Source organism: Vanessa tameamea, chromosome 17 (genome assembly GCF_037043105.1).
Source record: "Vanessa tameamea isolate UH-Manoa-2023 chromosome 17, ilVanTame1 primary haplotype, whole genome shotgun sequence".
NCBI lineage: Eukaryota > Metazoa > Arthropoda > Insecta > Lepidoptera > Nymphalidae > Vanessa > Vanessa tameamea.
In genome coordinates this window covers 11,110,296-11,138,060 of record NC_087325.1, presented here as the reverse complement: position 1 = coordinate 11,138,060, position 27,765 = coordinate 11,110,296, and the positions used below count along the sequence as shown (strand labels likewise).

At 34.9% G+C, this 27,765-nt stretch overlaps 2 protein-coding genes across 4 annotated transcripts; both read left to right on the top strand.

Moving 5' to 3' along the window:
* Positions 1-207: 207 nt before the first annotated feature.
* LOC113404369 (uncharacterized) lies at positions 208-10,545 on the top strand. The gene is made up of 6 exons (XM_026645240.2): positions 208-403; positions 707-871; positions 1,029-1,172; positions 6,206-6,395; positions 6,714-6,884; positions 7,658-10,545. The coding sequence occupies exons 1-6, from the start codon at positions 393-395 to the stop codon at positions 8,024-8,026; spliced, it is 1,050 nt and encodes a 349-aa protein (XP_026501025.2). The 5' UTR covers positions 208-392; the 3' UTR covers positions 8,027-10,545.
* A 2,001-nt stretch (positions 10,546-12,546) lies between these two features.
* Positions 12,547-27,450, top strand: LOC113404359 (histone acetyltransferase KAT6B). 3 transcript variants are annotated; one of them, XM_026645228.2, is made up of 11 exons: positions 12,547-13,732; positions 14,387-14,551; positions 17,246-17,406; positions 17,520-18,865; positions 19,394-19,607; positions 19,690-20,087; positions 20,187-24,234; positions 24,330-24,436; positions 24,807-24,991; positions 25,441-25,549; positions 25,704-27,450. In XM_026645228.2, the coding sequence occupies exons 1-11, from the start codon at positions 13,187-13,189 to the stop codon at positions 25,985-25,987; spliced, it is 7,563 nt and encodes a 2,520-aa protein (XP_026501013.2). In that variant the 5' UTR covers positions 12,547-13,186; the 3' UTR covers positions 25,988-27,450. The 3 variants fall into 3 exon arrangements, with proteins under 3 accessions (XP_026501013.2, XP_064073576.1, XP_064073577.1); XM_064217506.1 differs by having other exon boundaries at positions 25,426-25,549; XM_064217507.1 differs by having other exon boundaries at positions 12,550-13,732; positions 17,520-17,602; positions 25,426-25,549.
* The last annotated feature ends 315 nt before the right edge of the window (positions 27,451-27,765 follow it).

Genomic DNA, 27,765 nt, shown 5'->3' with positions numbered 1-27,765 from the left:
TTTCATTTTTATTTATTAAAAAAAAAATATTGAATAGTAGGGAATACCGAAAATAAAAGTGGAATGTTTGTTTAAGAAGAAACAAAAATATAATATTTAACTTAATATTATTTGGAATAATAATAATATTCAAAGCAGTGTTTAGTTAATAAAAAATAAAAAGTCTAAAAGTGACAGCAAAATGTCAATTCACATTCACAGAATATACTTTACCTATTCCTCGGTGAGCTTGGAAAGCGTGAGCACGTTTTACAATTGTAAAGATAAACATGCGGTGAATTCTTGCGCGACAGTGTTAATTTAATTTTGTTAAAATAATACAATCACATACATTTTATAACATATACTTGATAGAATTCAAAGTTTTATTTGTTGTCTAATTATATTACATAATGGATTCTAGGTGAGCGAATTTTTTGCTTATTATGCTTCCTTCTCCGGCGAATTTAATTTGCATGAACTAGTGCGTCTCGAATTAACCACATTTATGCACTAAGTAGGCATTTGCACTAAATTTTCAGGCGATTTATCCCTGTAATAACAACATTTTTTTACTTAATATTTTTTTAAATTAAGACTATCTGATCAGACAAAAAAAAATGCTATGTACATACTTGTTATTATACTAGTTTTAACTCAATTAGATCAGCCACAAATAAATGTTTAAATGATTTTTTAATCAATTTAAAAAATATGTTTATTTTAGCTGCCCATGTGATAAGGAAGGTATGCTTGTGGGAATAGGAAATCCCTTGTTAGATATTTCAGCTATAGTGGATGAGGAATTGCTCAAAAAGTATGGTCTACATCCAGATGATGCTATAATGGCTGAGGCTAAACACATGCCACTTTACAGGGAACTTGTAGAAAAGTAAGTATAACTTTAAAATTTTACTGTAAGATAATAATTATTATTATTTCATAATATCTATTTTATTACCCTTCTTAGTTATTAAATTTATTTGTAAATTAAGAGTATTTTTAATATTTACTCCAAATAAAAAAATTACAGTTGTATTTTTTTTTAGATATAATGCTGAATTTATAGCTGGAGGCAGCGTGCAGAACTCTCTCAGGGGGGTGCAATGGATATTAAAAAAACCTAATATATGCAGTTACTTTGGCTGCGTTGGAAATGACGATTATGCTAAGATTTTAAGCGACAGAGCTATGTGAGTTGACTAAAATTATGTATTAATTTTTTTTATTTAAAGATTTTATTTTGTGCCAATCAGAATTTTTCCAATCAAATATTTTTTTTTAAAGTTAGAATGAGAAAGCTGTTCTTGTTTAAAGTTGAATTGACTTTACAGTTTTGCTTAAAATTTTTTAGATAACAAAAAACATTAGTTAAGTACCATCAATGATATCCAATAAACTTAAATTAGTGTTTTAGTTAAATAAAAAATATACATTATTCTAAATATTATCTTCTTCAAGTGACATCTCAATTATATAATCCTAAATAGAATAATTAATTTAAGCCTTATTCATTTTCATTCCTCATAGTATTTTCAAATCTCTGTATCTCATATCTAACATATAAAAATTGATAAGGATTATCTTAAATATTGTAGTTGAGAAATATCTGTATTGAGATATTTTTTATCCAGGTAAAATGTTTTGAGAGCAATAGTCCTATGGTTAATCTACATCTCATATATTCAATCCTATATATTATATAAGTTATTACATAACATTTTTTTTTTGGAATTACCATTCTTATTTGACAGATACGGAATTAACAAATCAAAAGAAACATCAAAAATTTTTTTTTGAGAAAATTAAATTCTAATTAAAATATTTACGTATAATGACTAGGGTAATATATTTTTTAATTTAAAATGGGACTAAACAGGAAGTATGCTTCACAAAACATAGACTGTTTTTTTTTATTAGTTAATAAATGATAGTTCTTTGGTAGTAAAGAAAAACAAACGAATCAGAACCACCTTTTTTACTTTGAAGCCCATTAAAAATATTTTTGCATTGATTATAAATATTATAAAATAGCACTACAGCACACTGGGGCAGAAAGTAATGTTTGATGCGTGTTAAACCACGCAGAGCAGCTAGTATAGTATATTTGTTATATTATAACAATTAAGGTAATTTTTATTAAAACATAATTATTCTACTTTAAACGTTTTTGTCTCACGTATAAGCCCTCTTTTTTTTTTAAATAAAAACTCGAAGATCCAACAACATTAATTTAATGTTAAATATTTAATGGGCGTAATAACTATTTTTGTATAAACTTATTTGAATTTTATATCTTATCTAACGTCAAAATGCTACTCAACTATGATGAAAAATATCAATATTTGAACGAATACAGTCAATTTTCGACCCGTAACTGCGCTACGCTCTCGTTGGCTGATAAACAGATAACATTTGCCCGTGCTATCGTGGAGACGGCGAGTGTTATTTATGGTATCGCAGGAATGTTAAAATGAATCTATACAAATAGATGAGGATTGTTTTTTTGTAACGCCTAACTTAAAAATCTATTAAACTAATGTTAATATTATATACATAAAACTTATACCAGATGCGGTGCGTTTCGGAGTTTTTAGGATATCCGTGGTCAACAAGCTCGACAAAGTCTGCCTACGGTTTTGCTTGTAATATGTGTTACCTAATGGTAAATTAGTTCCACACCCTAGAAATTCCGTTAGAATTCTAAACTTTTTATTACTTTTACTAGCCGTCCCGGTTTCATACAACATGGGGCAATATACAAATTTTATATCGTAGAACAAATATGAAAAGATTTTTTTTTTTTTCGGCTAGAAAATCTGAAATTCTTGTCTTTTCTCTACTATAATATGCATGTATTATACACATAAATCTTCCTCTTGAATAGCTCTGTTTGTTGATGAAAACCGCATTAAAATCCATTGCGTAGTTTAAAAGACCTAAGCGCGAAGACGGCGGTAAGCGACTCGGTATTGATACATAAAATTAAAATTAAGACCGGTTTCTATTTTGCGTCGAATTTGAAGATAAAGTTTTTTTGACTAAGAATGCTTAGGTATGTACATACATCTATACTAATATTATTAATTCGAAATTAATTCTGTCTGTCTGTTGTTATTCCACGGCCAAACCACTCGAACGAATCTGATGAAATTTGGTATGAAGGAAGCTTAAACTCCTAGAAAGTACATAGGCTATTTTTTATGCCTACCACGTGTCGCAAAGTACAGCCGCGGGCGACAACTAGCTTTAATATCTCGCTCGATAAGACTAAATAAGAACTAATTTAAAATTTACAATATTAGATAAGTATATTGATCCACAGCCAACTATAAGGGCAATGCAACATAAATTAATGTCATCTTTGTAATTTCATTATGAAACAATGACATAATACGCAACAGAGTTAAATAAAAATGAAAAAACATATTAAGTATATGTCTTAGTTTATTTATCTATATAGGTATACTGTTAAAGCTGAGGACGCTTCAAAAGAATAATGGCCAACGGTTGATCACTAATTACACGCACTAGTTTGACGTTTTTGATGATAATAATGTTGGCTCTTTGTAGTACGATGCTCTATCTAAGTATATATGTAAATAATCTAAGTCGTATATAAGTATTTCGTATTTATAATTTGGTAACTACTGCACGAGTGTTATTTTATAATAAGTATATACTTATTATAAAATTACATCATATGATGAGGCTAACGTTAAGCGTGTCCACATTGGAGTCGTTAAATAAATCTAGTCATAACTATACAAAAAATCGCATTTTTGCTTTTTCAAATGATAAGAGGATTCAGCTATGGATTCGTAGAAACTGAGATATTAGCTATCGTGTTTCATCTAAGAATATCAAATACAAAATTATGTGAAGTGGCAGTGGAAAGAAATAAATGACATACATTTTTAACATTAAAATCGTCTAGTAACTAATTTCTTGACACTAGCATTTATTTCTGTAATGATCGAAAATTATGTTTTTTTTTTTTACTGAATTAATATGAAAGCAAAGGTAACCCTTTACTTATCATTAGAACTCGTACATTAAATTTATAAAAGATGATTTTAATGAAACCCGTATTTTTGTACACCCAACTACTACTAATATTGTAATTGAGAAAGTACACGGTGTACGTCTGCCTTTTGCGTAACTAACCTTTGACCTGAATTTTTGTTATGAATTAAAAAAATATATAAAGCAATTTTGATCCCCAAGTAAGGTCACAGTTTACTATACAGAAACCGACTACCCTACCACACGGGTGAAATATATAATACAAATTCAAATTGTAAATAATTCTTATGAAATGATCGAAATATTTTATCATCTTTAGATTATTATTAAATTAAACTATAAAATATATATTCAGAGTAGGTACTTTGTTATAGCGATTCTTTTTTTAAAATTCTAATAAAAGATTTGTTCAGCGAATGCGATATATATATTTTTATTTGACTTTGTTAGTCGGATTAGAGAAATTAGAATAATAGGTTTAAAAAAAAGAGGTTCTTAATTTTAAACTTCGATCATAAATCGAGCATTCTAGAGCAATTTTTTGTTGTTATATGAATTAGAGTTTTGTTTATATCTAGCCCGATGTTTTTCGTATTATTTTATTTCATCTATTAAACTTTATTTAAAATATATATATAGTATATTTTTTACATTACGCAATTCATTTATTTATATATTATTATTACTAAAGCATAACTTATTCATATTAATTGCACCGAAAACAATAAAAAGGCCGTTTCGTATTGATTCGCAAATTACCGTATAAAGTAGGTAATCTCAGTCGCATTTTTTCAGATCTATTGTAAATTTTGTTGCCCTTGATTTTAATATAGCATGGATATAACAATGGTTTATGCTATTTTAGTATTATAGCCTATAACCAGCTTTATCACTATCGTTTTCTTAGTCTTATTTAGTTACTATTAACAGGTGTATACTCATTTTTACATAATAAACATAGCCTTCTGGCATGTCGTCATATATTATCTTTCCTTTAGCAACAATTTGTGTGCAAAGTTTTCGTTTTATTCTCCGGGTTGAACTAGTTTAATTAAGAAAAATCAGTTGCTAGTTTAAATCTATATATACGAACACAGATTAAGTTTGATAGTAGCGTGTAAAATAAATATATTGCTGAAATTGTTACGCAAGCGAATTTATGATGCTATAGTACGTCAAAATTAAAAAGAAAGCAAGGCGGCATATGGCGGGACGCCAAACATCAATTCATATTCCCGGTTGCTTTTAAATAATAATGACATAAATTCACGTCGGTATGGCTTTGTGCAACCCCTTCTGGCTGGGTACCAAATACATATATCCGCTACTCTACCGTCATCGTCCATACTTTGTACGATAGAGTTCCGGTTCAGTGAGCTAGTGGATTTAAAAAGGCACATATCCATTCTGCCACAAGTGTCTAATTAACATAATTGCCTTCTCATTAATATATGACTTATTCTGTATTTTTTGAACTGTGATTGCCCAGTGGTTACCAGGTGGAGTATGCTCCAATTCTCTTCAAAAGGGAGAGGAAGCTTTTGCCACCAGCCCAACAGTGGGACGTTAACAGTCAGTTACTTACTTTCTGTTTATTTAACGAAAAGAAAAAAAACTAACAACATTTAGTATACCAAATATAAATTATGTATTTGTTTCATCAATAAAATGAAAACATAGAAATATCGTAATATGTTGTAGGTAATTTAAATCGGATGATATAACGCACTCATTATTAATACTATTTGTACAAGTGTTTCATGAGTTTCATTATACAAGCTCAATAGAAGATGCATTGTCTGGTTGTTATGATATTCAATGTTAATAAATAAATGTTGTATAATATACTTAAAATAAATGACAAGTATTTTTTTTTAATTCGCTTTATTAGTCGGGTTAATGAAATAAAAATAAGAGGTTCACCGATATCATAAATCAGGCATTGCGTTCGCTGCTGATATAGTCTTAGTAATAATTGTCCAATTTACACGAGGTGCATTATTATAACATCCAGGCGCTTTTCAAACGAATGTTGCCATTACAATAGTGGATACAAAAAAACGTATGAGAGATTTGTATATTTCCAAAATGACAAGCGAAAACTACAGAAAAGTCAGCGATCCTTTATAAATGAATCACACTCCATTTAAATGCTCCAAAAAAATGCTTTTGGTCCTAAATACGAAAATATTTATTTTAGTGCTGAGGGTGTAACCGTCCACTACCAAGTGACTGAGGAGGCTCCCACGGGAACATGTGCCGTTCTTGTGACGGGCACACATCGTTCGCTGTGTGCAAACCTGGCGGCGGCACAGAAGTTCACTCCGGACCATCTGGCTAAAGAGGAGTGTCGGAAGAGCATTGAAAGCGCAAAGTTCTTTTATGCATCAGTGAGTTTGAGATTATTCGTTTTTCTAATATCTTATTAAAACGTTTTTTTTAAATGTCCTCCTGACTCTGTTGCCACTGAGGCCAAGACTACTCACCTGCTTGTCAATAGAGAGACAGATATTATTATCGGTCCAAGAAAATATTTAGCTACTCGTCCGGTCTTTGCATGCAAAGAAATAATTTTTTGGACCCAGTCGCCCTTTATTGTCGCAGAATACTTCACCAAAGTTTTATCACAATTACAAGATGAGTATTATACAAAGGCATAGAGGAAAAGTATTAATTTTTATTTATTATGATTTTCAAAATTCTTCCAGGGCTTCTTTGTGGCGGTGTCGCCAGAATCTATAATGTTGCTCGCGAAGCACGCACACGAAAAGAAGCACACGTTCATCATGAACTTGAGTGCGCCCTTCGTGTCGCAGTTCTACAAAGAGCCTTTGGAAGAGATGTTGCCCTACGTCGATGTTTTGTTCGGAAATGAATCGGTAAGAATATTCTCTATGCTAGTATTTAAATCTGAACAGTTTGTTTGAACGCGCTTATTTTAGGATTTACATAGTCCGATAAAGATGGTCCGTTTATTAAGATTATAGACTTTAGGCTATTTCAACGGCTAAAGATGTAAAGATAAACAAACCTTAAGTTTACATATTCCATTGCTATTAGCTCTGCTATATTATGCACTAGAAACTTTTTTTTTTATAATACAACAGTATTCCACTTTTTCGTTCAAAGATCGGATAACAAATTACAGGATTTTTAAAAGGATTTTGTTAGTTAAATATCATGTGTAGATTTTAGCGAAATTAATTAATGAAATAAATTTTATTGGAAGTTGAAATGAGAATTTTGAACGAAGTCTGGTTAAAATCCAGGCAAATTCTAGTTATATTAATTAGAATTTAAAAAGAGTAGTCACCAATTATTATTTAGAAACAATAATACTTATATTTATTTAATTGAATGCTGAGTGAGCCAGTGTAATAACTGATTGAATATCTAAGCACATGTAGACTCTATATGCGAAGCGTGAGGACATGATTCGCTAAGAATATGGGCATTTTTAGCGAAACAGCACACGTTTCAATAGGTCGATGTAGTCACGCACGCACACATTACTAAAATCGCCACCACAAAATATACATTATCCTGAATAACACACATTTATATGCTATCGTTTTGTATCACTGAAGTAAATGTCAGGTGAGTAAGGTATTCCAATATAATTGAAATTTAACAAGCTCATATGATGTTACAGGAAGCAGATGCATTCGCTAAAGCGTTCAACATCACAGAAACCGATCTTCAAGGGGTAGCTTTGAAAATAGCGGCACTACCCAAAATGAACTCGTCTAGGCAAAGAGTCGTTGTGATAACCCAGGGTAAAGACCCAGTGATTCTGGTAGAGGGATCGAAGGTGACCCTGGTTCCCGTAGAAAAACTATCCAGGGAGCAAATTGTGGATACAAATGGGGCAGGGGATGCTTTCACAGGGGGTTTCCTAAGTCAAATGGTCCTGGAGAAACCTTGGGAGACTTGTGTCAAGTGTGGTATATACAGTGCGACTCATGTGATACAACATTCTGGTTGTACATTCAGCGGTATCAGTGACTTTAGAGAAAGTTAATAATTTAGGATAAATAGCTTAAAGACATATCAAATTGCAATACCAACTAATAGGGGTTGAAAACTACACAAATTGTACAATTATATAATATAACATGTTTTTTTCACAGTTTATTAGTGTCTGTAGTAGTCATCAGATGTTATTACTACATTTTAGTTAGATGTAGACGTAGAATACAAAAGTTATTTTTTGAATCATTAAGCTGTCAGTTGGGTAAGAAATAAAATTTTATAATTTTTGCAAACTAAATCCCTTTTAAAACCAATAATATGCAAACCATTTATAAAATAATGTTTCACTACAAATTTTAATTTAAAGCGATGTCTGGTTGAATATCTGCAAAATAATTACAAACCAATAATTTTGCTTAACATTTACTTAAATAATTATTTAATAATCCTGTTTAAATATGGCAATTGATAATTGAGATAACTTTATTGTTAACAGTTAATATTATATATTGGTAATTAACTGTAGCATGTTTATATATTTATAATCGTTGTCCGTTCTGACTTCGTAAAAATGAATTTTTTTTTTTTTTTTTTCATAGACCCTAGAATGCGATCGTAGCGCCACCTACGGGCTCTATTTTATACCACCCAGAGACTTACTCAAATACAAAAAAAAATCCATGCAACCGATTAGCGAGTTTTGTGACATGCACATATTCATGCATATATGAGAATTATATGTATAATATGATGGGCAGATGTTTTGTATACCTTGTAGTTTATATATAGATAGAGTGCATAAAGCTAAAATTAATATTTTGAGTATAACAAATACTTAATATTAAATAAAATAAACTGACCACAAAGTCTTACTGTTATTGTGATACACATGTATTGATTTTGCTTAGGTTTTTTTATTTCCATACTAACCTAGTTTTGCCAAACTTAAGCTTATTTTTTCGTCTTTTAAAATTAATTCGAAATTTAAAATAAAGAAAATAAATTAAAAAGTTTTACAAGCTTATACTTGTGTCTAAAAAATGACAAGATTAATTAATATTTATGAATCATGACAATATTTCGGCACCTGTCGCCATCTTAATAAACAGTTGTAATATTCTCATATAATATAATGCATAAGGAGTAAATGCCCCTTTACTCACTGTACATTTGTATCACATAGACACCAGTAAACTTCTACTTGTTATGCTATATGAGAATGCTCTTGAGTTCTTGAAATAAATAAGACTAACGATTCAAATATAAATTAAACTTAAATGTTTTATATTTCTAACCATAATATTAATTCTTATTATGATCATTTAAAAGTTCTTCCAATGATACTTGTTCTCTTAACTAAACAACAATTTGTTTAATGTACAATGTTTATAAAACTATTACCAGTGGATACAAGATAACAAAATTTGCATATATTTTGAGTAGTCAATGAAAGTTTTAAATGATTAAATCATGAAGAGGCTGAGTCTCAAGACCCCTCTCCTCTTAGGTAGGTAGCATTTATACCTTAGATATATATAATCAAAGCTTAATTAACCCAACTTTAATATCTTGGCACTTAATTATTTAACGAAAAGTTGATCCTTTTTTAGTCACTAATCAGATTAATTTATTTTTAAATTTCTTTCTCACTGGCTGTGTGACCTCACCCAAAGGCTTATATTACCCATTAGTATTTTAAATAGATCTGATAACAGAAATAACGAATAAATAGTGTTTATATCAATACTGCAGGAAATTGTTTTACATTGAAATACTAATAAAACAAGTTTATTTGGATATTCAGTTTTTTGTAATAAAAACTAGGTAGACCGACCAATTTAAACAAAATAGCTTTTAACAATTTATAAACTAAAATTACATAAATAATATGTCAAAAAAACAAACTCAGAAAACTGTAACAATTATAACGTTAGTAACAAGACAATCAAATAATAGTAATAAATGGCATATAAACTATTAAATGTTTTTAAGCTTTTATATGTACATACTTAACAAGTTGAAAATGGAAATATTTTTTTAAATGCAGATTTTGATTGTTGATAATAGTAATATACAATTAATGTGTACGATTTAAATGATACCTCAATTTCTGTTTAGGGACTTAAATAAATCCCTCTTAGTTAGTTGTCTTATTTTTTGCTTTTTATTTACTTTAAATGTCTATCTGTTTAAATACTATCGAATACTTTATCAGATGGACTTGCCAATTTGGCACATTTCCTTCGTCACCCAAGAGAGGCATACATCTATACACCTCGACAATGGTGAAATCTTTTAAAGAGTTCATTATTTTACTAATGCTACGCGTTACCCGAATTGAATATATGTCTGGATTTATCCTGCAAATGAAATTGGGTATTTCATTTCGATCTTTGGCCTTCAGTAGTACATTCCTGTTTTTCCTGTAAGGTAACAGCAATAAATAGATGTGTGACTTTAATTTAGTTAAATATTGTGTATTCGAAATGCAGAATCACTTTAAAAGTAATATTATTGTTGTACTTATGTTTATATTAATAATTGATGTGAATAAAACTTTTTCTACTATTTTTGTTTTTTTTTTTCTCCGAATGTAGTTTTTTTGTAAGAGAAGATATTATGAGGCTTTAAGATGACCTACATTTCAAGATTTAGTTTGATGTAAGTTACACATTTTGGGCTAAATTATTAAGTTTAACTTAACTAATTGAAGAAAATATGTATATATTTTAAAAAGCGTAAGTTTATAAGTATAAGAATTTGTTTAATATTTTAGTGGTAATATTTGTATAGTAAGGTAGTTAGCAAAAATGATATCTTACCCCATTTTGATTATTAAATTGCGTGATTCTCATTAAGCTTATCTGATTCTATATTTTAAAGTAAATGAGGCGGTGATTACAAAATTCCTTCTTTATTAAATTGTGATTATGATAAAACACTTTTTATTCAGCCTACATATATTTAATTAAATGAAAGTAAAAAATGCGTTACTTTGTTTACAAAATAAACTTTCATAAAAAACCCGCTAATTTTAATGACGAGTATTGACATTGCTATTTTTTAACAATGAATATACATGGATTAGGTGCCTGTGTTTTAATATAATAATTACAAAATAAATTATAAATTTATTAATTGTCATTCTTTATTATAAATGATTAATTCAAATAAATATAATAATATAAAAAAAATAGGAAGCAATTGAAAAAACGAAATCTTATTAGAATAATTTTATATTAAGCTGGAATGAAATAATCATTCCCAAATACAATAAAAATTTCATATATTTATATACATAGTAACACATAATTGAAACAATTTTGTTGGTGATTTATTGTAATTTTTTTAATTAAGACCTATTATTAAAGATGAATTGTCTTAACATTTAGTCCTGTAATCTTGTTGGAAAAACATTTTAATGGTTACATAAACGGTATTAAATACAGGTCTATCAATGTTGGGTTTTGACGTGGCCTCTTTACGCGCTAAGCTGCTACGGTCGCTGCGATCGAGGGATACCCGGTGCGACAATGATGACGACGGTCGCGCATGCGTATCACACGGGCATTGAATCCAAACATTCATAATATATCCTATACATTCCGTTTGTTTAATGAAAAAAAAAAACAAGTTTAGTGAATAATATAATTAAGCAAAACCAGTATTTACTTATTTTAGCTCAAATTCAAAAATTTCCTTATTAATCAAGAAGACATCCACTTTTTTTTTTAAAGTACTTTTCTAGCGCTAGGCTTGCAATGAAACCCCATTCACAAAAGTTGGAGTAGGTTAAAATCTCAAATTTTTTTTTTTATACAATCTGAATATTTAAAGTCAATTTAAAGTGGAATATTTAGTTAAGTGTAATAGTTGTATTATAAATAAAGATATATTAATCGTAACCGTAAGCAAATCGCATGAAATACGTAAATCTAAGATTTGGTTTGGTTAGGTTAAGGTTTTTTCTAATAACTAATCTCTTTCATATCCAACATCGCTGCATGTATAAAAGAATTTAATTTTTCGTCATGCCTGATATACTTTTGGAGAATGTGCTGTTGTTTGAAATGTTTTTTATACACATATGCGAAGAATTTAATAGTCTCTTGGGAATAGCACTCTTCGCTGGCACTTTGAAGACCGAACATTTTATTTTTACTACAATATTTACGGCATCCCTTGATCGCAGCGCCACCTGGATGTTTCTTCAATAGTGGAGTCACTCCCTTGACCCTACTTTTTGAATTCTGCTGAGTTGCAAGACCTGCAGCAGTAACTGGTTAAATTAAATAAAATGTTGCCATAACGTTCACACATTTAATCAAATGTTGTTACTACATGAATGCTACTAACAGTTTTTAAAATAATTTATATCATTAATACGTATATTGTAAGCAATAACATTTATATTCAATTGAATTGTTTTATTTATTATTAGATCACATATTTTTGTCATAGTAACTTTACTTAAACTTGAATAACCATAGACAATCAAAAGATCATTAATTATGAAGTAAATTTCAATTAAAAATGGCAATACAATTGTGACGGACAGGATATCAAAATTATTTTTTCTTATAGCAAGGAAACTGATTGATAGCCATTTTGAAGAGCCTTTTGTTAGTGTTTTGTGAATGTTTTCAACAAAATTTTGCAAAATTTAAATTACATGACTATTATTATGCATCATTATAATGCAAAATAATAATAAAATATTAATCTAATAGAAACTACATAACTGTGTTGTTTGTTTGGTGAAGGCGCATTGTGAAAAAAGAACCGGAACGAACTTTGCCGTATTTTAGTTTTATTTTCATATTTGTGAAACTTAGTTCGTTAATTGTGATGGTGGAAGTCGTTATTTGATGAATATAGTGAACTTGTTAATTGTAGTAACATTATTTACGTCGCGTGTATTTGTTCGCTACGTAAATTGAGATCGCCACAAGATGGCCGCCGTCGGATGCTCGCTCCGCCAAAACCCGCTCGCGAGGCCCGATGTGTCATCCACTGTCGACGGTGTTTGGGACATGCTGTAAACTGGCGTCCCTCACCGCGGCCGAATTTACCGGTCGCTTCCGGCGAAGTTCCATTTTATAAAATGGAATTTCGCTCGAGGCGCCAAAATACGATGGGTGTTGACACATCTCTAGCTGCAATACCGTACCGTTACTTTGACGGCCGAACAAAATAATTGTTGACAAAAATGAGCGAACCAGACGACGTCGGAAAAGAAGTGTGGAAGCGATGGATTCTTGAGGCGATTCATAAGATAAGGTCTCAAAAGCAGAGGCCGAGTGTGGAGAGGATATGTCATGCAATCAGACAGCACCATAATTATCATGAGGATGTTGTGTCGGAGCGGTTGGAGCGGGCAGTGCGTGAGGGTGTTGTTTTGAAGGTTTATAACAAGGGACAGAGTTCGTACAAGGATCCAGGAGGTTTGCAGAATAAAGTTTTGCGAATCGCTTCCGATGTGGACGTTTCGCGAGCGGTCGCGAAAGCAGTGCGTGAGTTAGGGGAGCGAGACGGTTCCAACTTAAAGACAATCGAGAAACATTTACGACAAGCTTACCAAGTTTCAGTTGAAGATAATACGGACGTGCGGAATATATTACGGGCGGCTGCAAAGAGAGCTGTAGCTAGGGGTCTGTTGCTTCACCACGCGGGAAACTATAAGGCGACTGATCGTCCACTCACAGCAACAGACCGAATAGCAAAACAAAGGAAATTGCAAGAAAGTCCGGAGAATGTAAGTTGTATACAAACATTATTCCCATTTAAAATATGTTAAACAACAACTCTAATATAAACAAGCATTTAAAATAAATTAGCATTGCATAATATTGCATTTGAAAAACAAATATTTATATTAAATATATTATAAGTTTCAAATTGACATCATTTAAATCATAACCATACTTTCATTGTTACAACCTTAAAATAAAAACAAATGATACGACTCATTCAAAACTATGGATTAATGAAATACATATTAGTAATTGTATAGTAGTTGTCATAGATACAATTTACTTTGAAAATATGTATAAAAATAATATAAAATGTATTGCTGATTCAATTTTTTTATATCAGTTACATTTTTAATTCATATTTTTAGGCTATCTTCTGAGGTTTTGCTACTTATTCTACCAATTGGGGTTGAATGATTTTAATATTATGTTTATACATGACATTTTTTTAAATTCTTTAAGCAATTGCATATATAAAATAAAATAAAATAATACTCTTTGAATTGCATTATATAACAAAACAGAAAAAACTATTATTGTTATAGTAAGTTACTTAATTTGTTTTTAAACAGTTAATATTTAAAATATCCAATATATAAACCATACAAAGTTCTCATTTTTTGATAATTAAAAAATAATAATATTACTAATTTCAGCAACTAAGCCCAGGAGGTGTTCTGGTGTGTGCAGAGTGTCTTGGTACAGATGCTAGAAACCGTCTTGGAGTGAATGAGGCACTCATCTGCTGCTTTCAGTGCAAGTCATATGCACATCCGACTTGCCTCAATATACTTGAATACATAAATTTGACAACTTTAAAGGTAAGCAGTAATCTTTGAACTAATCATGCAATAATATGTTACTCGGTGGTTGGATTTTGTGCAAGCATTTCTGAATAGGTAACACCTACTCATAATATATTCTATGGTTATATTCTTCGGTTAAGTGTGAGTGAGCCAGTGTAACTGCAGGCTAGAGGGACATAACATCTTAGTTCCTAAGGTTGGTGGCAATGCCAATGCGCCACCAACCACCAGTGTAAGGAATGGTAAATATTTCTTATAGCTCCAATGTGATTGGACAGTGGTGACCACTTTACATAAGGTGGCTCATAGGCTCGTCTGCCTACCTATATCGTAAAAAAAATCAAGGATAAAGTCATAAATTTGTAGTCATAGTCATATAAAACGATTATGATATTCAAGAAGTCTCTCATAAGCACGTTTGAATTGTTATTTCATGTACCATTTTTAGACGCCAAGAATCAGCAAGAAACTCAGCAGTTGCTCTTGTTTGTTAAATTTATACATTGGGCATGGAAAATAATTAATAATAAACTTCTTAACTCCCAATATCTTTATCGTCCGATTAATCTCCTACAGGACTAATATGCCTTTTATTAATTAGTAATATGTTTTCTCTGTTATTGACTTGACCTATATTATCTATAATATCTATATATTTTGCAGTAACAAGATTGAAAATGATTTTCCTTATTTTTGTCGAGTTTATTGTATGAAAATGAATTTATAACAATAGAGCTATGAAAGAAGAGATGCCGACTACATTTTAATAAAAGTATTATTTATCTTCCTGTGATAAAACATATTTTGTGATTTTGCTAATTTAATTATCTGTGATGAAAATGATAAACAATAACTGAAAGCATTTTTATTTATTGTATTGCTGGTTCTATTAATATAAATATTTTGCATTGTAATTAGCCTTGCAAAATTGTTTATATTAAACACAGTAACACTAAGTTGAATTTTAGATCAATCAGCAATTTTAGTAATCCTCCTTATCAGTGATAGTAACCAAAGCTCTCTGTCCCAACAATAATCAAATATTTCCTTGAATTGTTTTGTATTGCTTTTTGCGCAATAGAGAAGTAGTCCTGTCATGTGTTTAAATCAGAAATATAAATAAATAAATATTGCTGAGGTAATCCATTCCTCTTGTGTCATTAACAAAAAGCAAAACAAGACATAGGCAGACACCCTTTTGATCCTTACCTAATATTTGAATGGTGATTAATTTTTTGAGCTTATTTAAGATAATACAGTGATATGTGTTGGGATCAAATCTTGCAAATGGAATGTTGACCAAATTAAGGATATAAAAATATTTGTTGTTATAAAGAAAAAAAATCATTCTAATATCTTTTCAAGATTATTTATACTCAGACAAACTACAGTAGACATTAGTTCGTTATATAAATTGTTCAAACACCGAATGAACCTGTTTACATTGTCCAATATAAACATTAGTTATGGACAATTTGCTCAGCAGTAATTATATTGTTTGCATTGCTAGTTAAATTCGTTCTTTACATAACTAATTTAATATTATAATTTTTTTTTTCTTAGACTTAGAGGATATCTTTCATAGAAGTTATTAGATTCATATCAAAAAGTTACCAGGCTAAAATAAGTAAAAATATATATTTAAATGTCATACATCTTTGGTGCATTACTATGATTGTTTTGATTGTATGAGTATTGAATAGATCTCAAATATTATTAATTATTTAAATTATAAAATAGTATATAATATAAATAGTAAAGTTTATTTTAATATTATTATTCATATGTTTGGCTTTGTATTTTAATATTATTAATATGTTAATGTTATGCTATCCCATTGGAGTATTAAGCTTAAGACAAAGTTTTTTTTTTAACATAACTGTATTAAAGGTAACTAACAATTTTAGGATGATTGCTCAATTGTCCTTGATAGTTTGGAATATACATACTCACATAGTTGTTTATGTAACTTTTTCTCTGTTATGACCATACTAACCACAATGATTGTGATAACAATGGGAGCAGATTATAACTATATTATTTTTAGGGTAATATTGATTGAACAATTTCAGAACCCAAATTGTACATTATAAATAATTATTGATCCATTTCAATATTGTATATGCCATCAAAGCACCTAGTCTTATAAATGATTAGGTCAAAGAATTTGAGATTGTTTATTTTATGTTGTAAAAAAAAGAGCATCATTATTATTTATGAAACGTAAAAATGTTGTAAATTAATAGCAATATAAAATTAAGAATTCAATATTTTCACTCTTGTAATGAAAAATGTAATGCATAGATTTATCTTTATTCCAAATCCATCCTCATGAGTATTGATGCAGAGACTGTTAAGAAATTAAAGCACACACAACCGCCTTCAAATCTTATAGTTATCACTGGGTTGGAAAGTTTTCTCCCCCAAATTGATTTACACATATTCCAGGGGGCTGCATTTTGTTTTAGGCGGAAAATGAACAAACGAAAACTATAAAAAAGTATTAATATTGTATGAAAAGAATATCAGGAATAAGTAAAATTAAAGTATGCAAATAAAAGTCAAGGAAAACTAAATAAAGTAAAATTTCCTCTTAAAGAGGGTGTACAATAAAAACGTTGGGGGTTTTAATCGATATTTAGCATGATTTGGAGAATTTGAAGTTGGTTTTTCTCACAAAATATTAACCCGTGCTCCGTCCGGCCGCAGAGCGCGCGCTGGTGCTGCGGCGAGTGCGCGCGCTGCAGCGCGTGCGGCCTGAGCGGCGAGTGGGCGTCGCGCTGCGCCGAGTGCGCGCGCACGGCGCACGCGCGCTGCCGCCGCCCGCCCTGGCGCTGCGACCTGTGCACGGACAAGCCGCACACGCCTCGGTTAGCTCGCTGCCACCTGTTTACAGATATTCTTTTTTACTTTTACTTTATCTTATATCTGCGACGAGGTGTTTCGTGTAGTTAAACTCTGATGAAAAATCGTTTCATTTCAGAACGACCATGGGTGGAACGCCGAAGAAGCGGAAACCGAAGACGCCGGCGCGACGCATCGACTCGGACGACGAGCCCTCCGACGGTAATGACTCGCCGTACGCCCGCCTCCCGTCCGAACAGAGAATGTCAAAGGAGAAGCAGAAGTTTTTCAGATTCTCCGCTTTCAATCTCGTCAAACGGCGCCGGTGTAGGGAGTCCTCGAGCGAGTGGGAGGGGTGGGAGGGTTCGCAGTGGGGTGGCGTGCGCGTCACTCGCGTGCAGCGACTCGAGCTGCGTCTCGAGCACCGGCAGCGCCCCGATCGCTCCGACCAATCGGAACGCTCGTCCTCCGACAGCGACCCGCCACTCGCGCTCCCGTCCCGCGCCGCACCGCCCGTGCCTCCTCTCCGAGCCCGTCCCGCGCCCACTATTTTCGAGCGTCTCGCCTCCGACGCAGGTCCCGACGGCACGTGGGGTTTCGCCGCCGAAGCGCAGAAACAACGTCTTGTTGATGAACCCGCAAGGCGGTCGCCCGAGAAAACGCGGTCACCCGACAAACGGAGATCATCCGAAAATCGGCTTTCGCCTGAGATTCTCCTGTCGCACGAAAAGCGCCGATCACCGGAAAAGCGGGAGTTAAATGATAAAAAAAGCTCGCCCACCAAGCGACATTCTCCTGAACAACGACTTTCGCTCGAAAAGAGACGATCTTTAGAAAAGCAGGGGTTATATAATAAAAGACGTTCGCCTAGTAGACGCCTTTCGCCTGAAAACCGGCGTTCCCTGGAAAAGAAACGGTCGCCCGACTTACGGCGTTCGTCTGAGCCACTTCTGACGCCCGAGAAGCGGTCATCTAAAAATCGTTGTACTCCCGAACCTCCACAAACGTCTGCAACGCAGCAGTCGCCAGTGTCACGGGAGACAGGTTCACCCGAGAGAGCCGGGCGCAGACGACGGAGCAGATGTGGCGATAGATTACTCACTACGCTATTCGACGGGCTCTCAGAGTTCTATTCGGTGCGAACGGCGTCCCGCTCGCAGTCGCGGCACCGGCCCGTGGAGCGCGAGCGTGAGCGTGAGCGTGAGTGCGACAGCGAGAGCGAGAGTCGGCAGGTCTTAAAAGAGACGCGGAGCACGTTCAAGCGGTACCAGGCGGCGCTGTCGCGAGCGAGCGCGCGGCCCCGGGGCCGGACGCGAGAGCGCAGTGCGTCGGCGGCGCGAGAGAGCGCGGACGGGGTAGGGCTGCGGTTGAGCGCGTCGGCGCTGGTGGTGCGCGCGGCGGAGGGCAAGCGCGGCGGGGGCTCGGCGGAGGAGGCGCAGGCGCACAAGCTGTCGCGCGCGCTCGGCCCGGCCACCAATCAGACGGGTAAGATGGGTTCGGGAGGCGCGGTGAAAGTGTCGTGGTGGATCTGACCGTCGCTCGCTCTGATTGATGGCCGGCGCTCCGCTGTCTCTCTCGCGCTCGCTTTTCCAATCTATCGAATTCTCTGTTCGGACTCGGTGAGTGCAATCGGCTTCGCTTCTCCGTTCGGACGCCGGGCGCCGACGGAACTTTCGTTATTCGGGTGTCGGCAGTATCCACACGTGCACTTTCGCTCGCGCTTCTCGCCGTCGAAGCGAATATAGAATCGATTAGCTCGCTTGGTGTGCGCCCATCTCCTTGTTCCTTTTGTTTTCGTTTTTATTTTATTTTTGCTGCTTTATATGAATGTGGCTCGAATGTTTATTTCGCAACATTGTGGTAACCAGTTATTTAATAATGCCTTGTTTTATATTTGTCATCCATTTGGCTTAACTCTTCGGTTTCATTTTAACAGTCTTCCTGCCCGAGCTAGTGTATTTCAGTCGTGTGAGCATTCGGACATAGCGATCAGTGTACTGTTGTTTTCCCCAGAGGGTAAGAGACTCCCCCCCGGGGTGACGGAGGCGGACGCGGAGCTGTTCTCGCAGGCGCGCGCGTCGTCGGGCGCGGAGGGCGAGGCGGCGGCGACGCCGGGCCCGGGCGCGGCGGGCGGCCCGCCTCCGCCGAGGTGTCCTTCCGCCATTGAATTCGGGCAGTGGGAGATCGAGACGTGGTATTCGAGTCCTTTCCCCCAGGAATATGCCAGGTATTTATTTTTATATTTCATGCTATAATTTACTACCACCTTTGAAGAACATTATTTATGATTTTTTTCCTTCACCTTCCAGGTTGCCAAAGTTATTCCTCTGCGAGTTTTGTCTGAAGTATGCGAAAAGTCGAGCTGTGTTAATGCGGCATTTAGACAAGTGCCTGTGGCGACACCCGCCCGCCACGGAAATATACCGATGCGGGGACATTTCCGTTTTTGAAGTCGATGGGAATGCTAATAAGATATACTGTCAGAATCTCTGTCTACTCGCGAAGCTATTTTTGGACCACAAAACACTTTATTATGACGTAGAGCCGTTTTTATTTTATGTACTAACGAAAAATGACAGCAAAGGATGTCATTTGGTTGGCTATTTCTCGAAAGAAAAGCATTGTCAGCAGAAATACAACGTCTCCTGTATAATGACGATGCCCCAGTATCAAAGACAGGGATATGGGAGATTTCTCATCCATTTTAGTGAGTGGTGGAATTATTTTTGTATATTTTTATATAAAATGAAATATTTATTTTAAGTACTCTATTAAGATGATTACTAATGTTTATTTATTCTTTAAGGTTACTTGTTATCGAAGGAGGAAGGGCAGCCAGGCACACCAGAAAAACCACTTTCAGATCTGGGAAGAGTTTCATATCATGCCTATTGGAAATCTGTTATTTTAGAGTTTCTTCATGATCACAAAGATCGTCCATTTACATTTGAAGACATAGCATTGACAACGGGAATGCATATGAATGATGTTGCTGTAACATTTCAACTTCTCGGTTTCATGAGATACGTTCCAAACAATGAATCTGTGAAACTGGGAATATGTGTAGATTGGAATAGAGTGGAAAATCATATGAAAAAATTGAACAGTAGGCCACGTCTCGAAATCGACCCGGAATGTCTTAGGTGGACACCATTATTGGCGCCAACAATTAATCCATTCAGATCGCCAGAAGAAGGATCTGGGGACCAAGACACTGAAAACGACGATACTGAAATGAAAACAGAAAGTGAAAACACAGAAACTGAACCAGAAACTTCGGCATCAAAATCTGAAATGAAGTCTCAACATGATAAGGATGTTGCTGAACCAGTTGAAGTAACTTCATCCGGTAGAAGAAGAACTCGACCGCTTAAATACAGTGAAACTACTTATCAAACTACACCTACACTTGGCGATGGAAACCGTAAGAGAAAACGTGAATCTAGCAGAAAAATGTCAGAAAGTGTGGAAGAGGAAAAAAAGGATATAGAGGCAACTCCAAGAAGACAGAGAAGTAAAAGTATAGCAAGTAGATCAAAAGCCACCCAAGATGAAATTTCTGAAGAATCTCTACCAAGAAACAGGAGGAAAGCCCTCAAAGAACCTGCTTACGTTTCGGATAGTCAAGAAAGTCAAGAGAGCAATGATGTTCATAATGAAACTACTGATATACCTGCTAGCACAATAAAAGCAAAGAGTAAGAGACAAGGTCGTTGGAAGGGCCGCAAGCGTCAGAAAGGTAGTAAACCTTCTCCAAAAATCAGTGGCACACCAGTTGCCAAGAAAGCAAAAGTTGATGATAATAAGCAAGACCAAAATGACTATAAAACTGATAATTCTGTTGAAGAGACAGTAAATAACATACCTTCCAAAGTTCAAAATCATGCAGTTAAGAATCAAAGTGAAAGTAAACCAGATGCGACCAATAAAAATACTGGTGACAGTTCAGAAGATTCTTCAGGGGAGGCTGATGATGAGATGGACGTAGAAGAGGGAGAGGATAGAACTAGTGTTCCCAGCAAGCCGGCGACCCCTCGCCCTGTAGAAGAGAACAGTACAGACCATCACACTAGCGACATGGAACTTGATAGTATCCATATGGATTCACCAAAATCACTAGCAGAAAAAGATCAAGTTATAAATGAAACTAATAAAGATAAAACCGAGGAAGATAGTGCTGTCGTCGAAAATGGACCAACTGTAGGCGTAACGTCGGATAACATTGTAGAAACTAAAATTAATAAAGACAGTACTGAAAACGAAAAAATACCAGAAACAAGGAATGGTGAATTAAAGTCTCCTACTAAAGCTCAGCTTGATGATAAGGATACTATCGTGATATCAGAGTCTGATGATAACAACAGCCAAAGCTGTCCCTTGCCATCGCCTAAACCTAACGACTTAATTCCAGCACAGATCAACGAATACAAGCCTAAAGAAGTTCCAGAAAAAGAAAGTCCATCGAAAGTATTACCAGTTGTTTCAACAGAAAATGCTCATATTGTTTTAGATGCTAAAGGTTCAGGGGAAGCTATACTAGCTCGACCGCCTGTTGATCTTATTGTACCGCGCTTACATCAAATCGAGACTATAGTGGTCGAGGGAGAATCGGATAATGCTATTTCGTCACATACTGGTGTCTCACCTAAAAAAGTCGACAAGACAGTAATAAGTGAGTCACCTAAGCAAAAGAAATTAGCTGAGAAAGTAAACATTGAGATGACGTGTGAGCTAAAAAAATGTGAGATGAGGAAGGAGACCGTAATCCAGCATCAAACTATTGAAGAAACTAAAGTGCCCGGGAAGAAGTCGCCTACGAAAATCGAAACTATTATACAGAATTTAGATCCTCATAGAGATCTCTCTAACAGTTTGAAAAAACCAGATCCACCTAAAATCGATTCTTACAATGAAATAGATACTAGAAAATTACAGATGCCCATTGCAAGTAAAGAAAGTGAAATACCGTTCAGAAATGACATGATGCATACTAGAAAGGATGAAATTGTTGTTTCGCGAAGTATAATAGAAAACACTATTCCTAATTACCACAATTCCGTAAGTAATTCGATGACAATACAACCAATTAACTCTTTACAACTTCAGCATCCCTACTTGAACCACAGAACTAGTGTGAGTAAGGAATCACAAGCTGTTCAAACTGACAAAGTGCTTATGAAAACTAGTGACTCTAGTAGAACGATTAATAGTATGTCTGAACCTTCACCAGTGATAAGTAAGAGTACTACGAAATTAGAAGTGCCCCATCCCATAACGTCGCCTGTCGTAAATCCAGTGATACCAAAAGTGCCCAATGTTACTGATATTAGTTTTTTACCGAGGTGCCAAAGTGCTAATGCAGCTGTTAATTTAGGCATGGAAAGAACTGAATTAGACCCTAGTTTCACCAGTAATGCCTTGCATAACACCCTGAGCGGTTCTATGAGTATAGTTCAAACAAACACTCAAGATAAAAACGATCATAATCAAAAACCCAGAGAAAAGAGCAAACTTCGGGATGTAAGAGTAAATTCGGCCCACAGCAAACTGGAAAAGACCGAGAAAAAATCAACAAAAAATGAAACACCAAGAAGCACGCCGGAGCCTAAGTTGTTTTTTCCAGAACAAAATACAAATGTAAGAAAACCTGAAACATCTGTTCCTATAAATGTAATAAATACAGTCTCTGTGACTAGTAAATTAGAGACGAAAGCTAGCGAGGCACCAAAGAAACAAGATTTTTTTAAGAAAGAGAAGTCTAATGCATCAAAGTGTGAATCAAAGAATGCGTCCATTAAACATGATAAAAGTTGTTCGACTCAACTCAACTTAAAGGCAGCTGAACAGAACGATATTAATAAAATGATGCCTAAATTTAAGTATGACAATGAGCTTGTTCCAAAAGGCGACTATGGAATGAATCAAATCCCCAACTATCACACAACGCCCGCACAATATCCTATGTCACAGTGGCCGCCATGGGACCCCACCAGAACGTGGGATCATAACAGGTTTTTGGATATGAAAAATAACGAAAAGAACTACCTGGATAAATTTCAAGGTTTCAATCTGCCGCATTTAGATCAGATGCAAAAATCGCCACAGAAGTTGCATCCGAAATATGATCAAAAAGATTTACATAATATCGCTTACGGAGCTCTATCGAGTGGGATATATGCTACGACAGGTCTACCGCATTTTAAAGAAACTAAAGCACCGACCTCGAAAGCTTCAGATTGCACACAGAAAAACGAAGGCAAACCTACGAAGCAATCTAAGACAACAACAGCGTGTCAAACGCAATGCGAGAATAAAAAATCACAATCTCACAATACGACAGAGGCTCAAATGAAGCAAATGATGCAGCGTCAGGTTAACAAACAGCAAGATGTGGTCACGAGTTGTGCGGAGTTCCGGCAGCAGAGTCCACAGGTGTTGACGTCGCCCGGATGCAAGACTCCGTTCAACCAGAATGGGCCGTGTGGTCAAGAGAAGGTCGAGATAGAGAAGAAGTCACGGCAGCATTCCAAAAAGGACGAGTCTCCAAAGGATACGAACAAGGAAGAAATGTGCGAAGCCGTCAGTCCCGCTTTACAATCGATGGGGGTTTACACACCGGATTCGACGAGTAACTCTGTACATTCAGTGCAATATCCGGTGTGTGAGTTGGACGTCAGCCAGTTGGGTCTCGAGTCACCCACGAGCATCGGGTCCGATCTGGCGTCGCCCTGCTCCATGATGCACATGCACCCCGCGCCCAGTCCGCAGTACCCACATTCGTCCATACACATACCCTCCATCATGAGTCAGCCGAATCAACCGACGAAGCAGCAGAAAATAAATAACAGAAATAGGTACGTCACTCTCAGCCTGGCTAGGTTTAGTATAATTGACTGCCATTATACGTCTTTCGAATCGTCATGTAACACTAAAATGCTTTCTACGCCAGGAACAACACGGCGAGCAGCTCGAGCGCGGGCGACAACAAGGCCGTGCGTGGCGCCGCCACGCCGCCCGCGCGCCACCGCGCCACGCCGCCGCACCCCGCGCCGCACGGTGCGTACCGCTCACCTCTCCACTACTACTCTCTGGCTTATTATTATTATATATATATTATATTAATTTATTAGGTTTTACTGTTTTCGTAACATACCATTGTGAGAACTTGAAGTTGGCAGTGTTATAATCCTTGTACTGTGAAAACCTTAGAGAGGCGTTCGTCCTGCGTCTGTTCTCTTCGGTCATGCTTGGCCTACTTATCGGGCTATGGAAAACACACTTATGTACTATATTAACTGTGAATCTGACTTGTATTTAAGCTTGACTGTTGGGTCTTGTGAAATTCAAATAGAACATTATTATTTATTTTATTTGTCACTTGTTCGTGTTAATTGAATTGATTTCAAATTGCTTACATCGCTTTCAGGCGGCGGAGTAATGCAAGGCAGTTCGAGTGGAAGTGGCGGAGCAGGCTACCAGGGCGGCTATTTGTCGTTCCAACAGCAGCAGCAGTACCATGGAGGATGGGCACCTTCTTGCTCGTTGGCTAAGCTGCAGCAGATGGCCGACGCACCGCAGCACCCTCCACACACGCCGCCGGCTCCACCACAGGTACTATGCTTTAAGTCGCCTAGTAGTAACTATGACTAAACACATGTGTTTTAAATTGACATGCTGCACAGGAATGCGTAGTTAAGGCATTCTGACAACTAACGTTTTGAAGTAAAGATCTCATTTATACCATTATAATGACAGCAGCAATTTCTTAATTTATCTCCCTCAGCTTGGGTTGTCTGGAAGAGATATCTAATTAGCCATAAATCTGCCCGTTTTATAAGACAATTTTTATAGTTCTGAGTAATTTTCCCTTTTGTATTTTTGTTTTGTATAATAAAGTAAATATATTTTATAAAAAATATAATATATTCTTAAACAATAACATTGTTTCTTTAGCAACTCATTAAAAAAAATCATACTCCCTTTAAAATAGATTGATTTTATTTTGTATTGAATGAATAATCACAGAAATAATTACATCGTAATAGTACAACGTGTTCCAGTACGGACAGCAGGCGGGTACGCCGCCAGCCAGCCACTACCACGCGCCTAAGTACTACGCGCCCGCTCACAATCAGCTCGAGTCGCCAAGGAACACGCGTAATGCGACCAGTCAGTAATTTATGTTATTTTTTAATTTAACTTCATGATGTTGAATATAATTTATACTATAATCTTTCAGCAATAGCACTAATATATGTTAATTGCTGAATATTTTATTTTAAATTATTATCTATTAAATATTTCATAAAAACAATAATTCCAGGTAATCTAAGTCCAATGCAGCATGTGCAGATGGGTCCTGGGTCGAGAATGTCGCCGAATCTAAATACTCACATCATAAGCCAATATGGACTAAATGGTTATCGGGTTCCACCTCAGCAGCAGTTCAACAACCTCCCCGTCCAAATGATGAATGTTCAACCTGGTGTGCAGTACCCTGGACCAGACCCCAGAGCTCAGCAACCAAATGTTTATGCTTATGCAGGTTACATTAACCCTCCACCACCCCTGGCGATGCAAACATTAAACTCTACTATGCGTCGGTAGCCTCGACCAAAAACTCAGTGCCGGAAACAGTGATAGTGTTTAGTGAGTGATGGATAATTGGACGGTGACAACCGATACGACTGTGAACTCACTCGGCAAACTTATATTTTGGTGTTTCTATCAGTTTACAAATTGCCTTTTATGGACATAATTTTCTAAAAGAAACCCTGACCAAAAATCGGATTGTATGATAATTATCTATAAGGCATAGTACAAATAAAAACATAACGCTTTTAAGACCTTGTTTGTATATAACGTTTATGTATTAATGTAATTAACGATTAACACCACTTCAGTTGCCTTATCCTCTGCACTAGTGGACCCTCACCCTTCTGTTGTAACAGTGAAGTAATGGCAGCTTTATTATTTTGTATATGATTGTAAATGTTGTATCCTTGAGAATACATAGTGCCCGGTATTGAAGCTGAATAAAGTACAAAATTGCTGATAAAATGTATTTAGAAACTGTTGTATAATATGAAAACTATGTCAGGGAAATGTAGCATAATAAAATAGTGCAATAAGAGTAGGATTTTTTAAAATTGCATGTTTTTATATCGTCCAGCAATCAAGTATTGTTAAGCTCGGGTTAATCAGCACTAATACTGTGATAATCTCTCGATTGTCATCGATGTAGAAGGCGCCTGTTGATAACATGATAAATTATTAATATTAATTCTTAATTTCCCAAAGAAACAACTATTTAAGTATGTCAGAATTGAAGTGCAATCGTTTTCAACACAATAAATTGTATTTTGGATCTAAAAAATTCATGCGAGAACTTATATTTTGTATGTATATCATGTAATTTATCTTTTTTTAATGTTGAAGTCTGTACAGTTTTGTATGTAATTATGATTTTCATAATTTTTTTCTCTTCTCAGAAGTGCCTCTTTCTCGTCCCTTATGCTTAATTTTCATGTAAGATATTGTAAATGTATTGCTTCTACTTAACACAAGGCTGTATACATAGAATCGTAACATTAGTATTACTGTATTAAAAAAAAAATAACGATTTTTAATTTTATCAATGTGATAGTATTAAAAGGATACAAATAGATTGATCCCTCTGGGCTCATTGCATAGACAGGCCTAAATGATGGTTAATTTTTTTTTATTTTAGAATAAATTAAACTATAATTTCTTTTTATACGCTTCGCACTTAAGGATTATTTTCGTGTTATCCTCGTTAATTTATTGCCAAATGTTATTAACACTTATCTTGCAAGTTATATTAAGTTAGTTGAGTTTAGAATCTGTCTTTGAACATAGGTTTACGTTACGAAGCAAGCGCGGGCGCCCCCCGTACTCGTTGGATCAGTAAATTATTTTTTAAGATCTGCTCCTGTAAGGTTATAAATGTTATTTGTTACTAATGTGTAGTATATAAAATATTGTAAATATATAACATTAAGACTTGTAGCAGGTGTTATCACACAAAATATAATTTTGTGAAAAAAATTGCATTGTCTTTAATTTATACTTTATAGTTTTAAAATAATTATGTTTTCTAATTATTTGTCCTATTATTGAATGCATTTGACCCCTTTGATGACGGATAATTTCCGATTGTTGTTCTAGCTGTTTGGTCACCGCAGCCCATTGATACCGAAGTAACACGAGATGCCTATAATAAATTTAACTGAATCGGCTATATTCCAGATTTCGCGGTATTTGGCGTTTATACTAATTTGAATTAAGTATTATATTAAAACAAGTAGGTTCTTACAAATTAAATAAAATTGGAAATATAATTACAATGCATTATTTTAAAATAA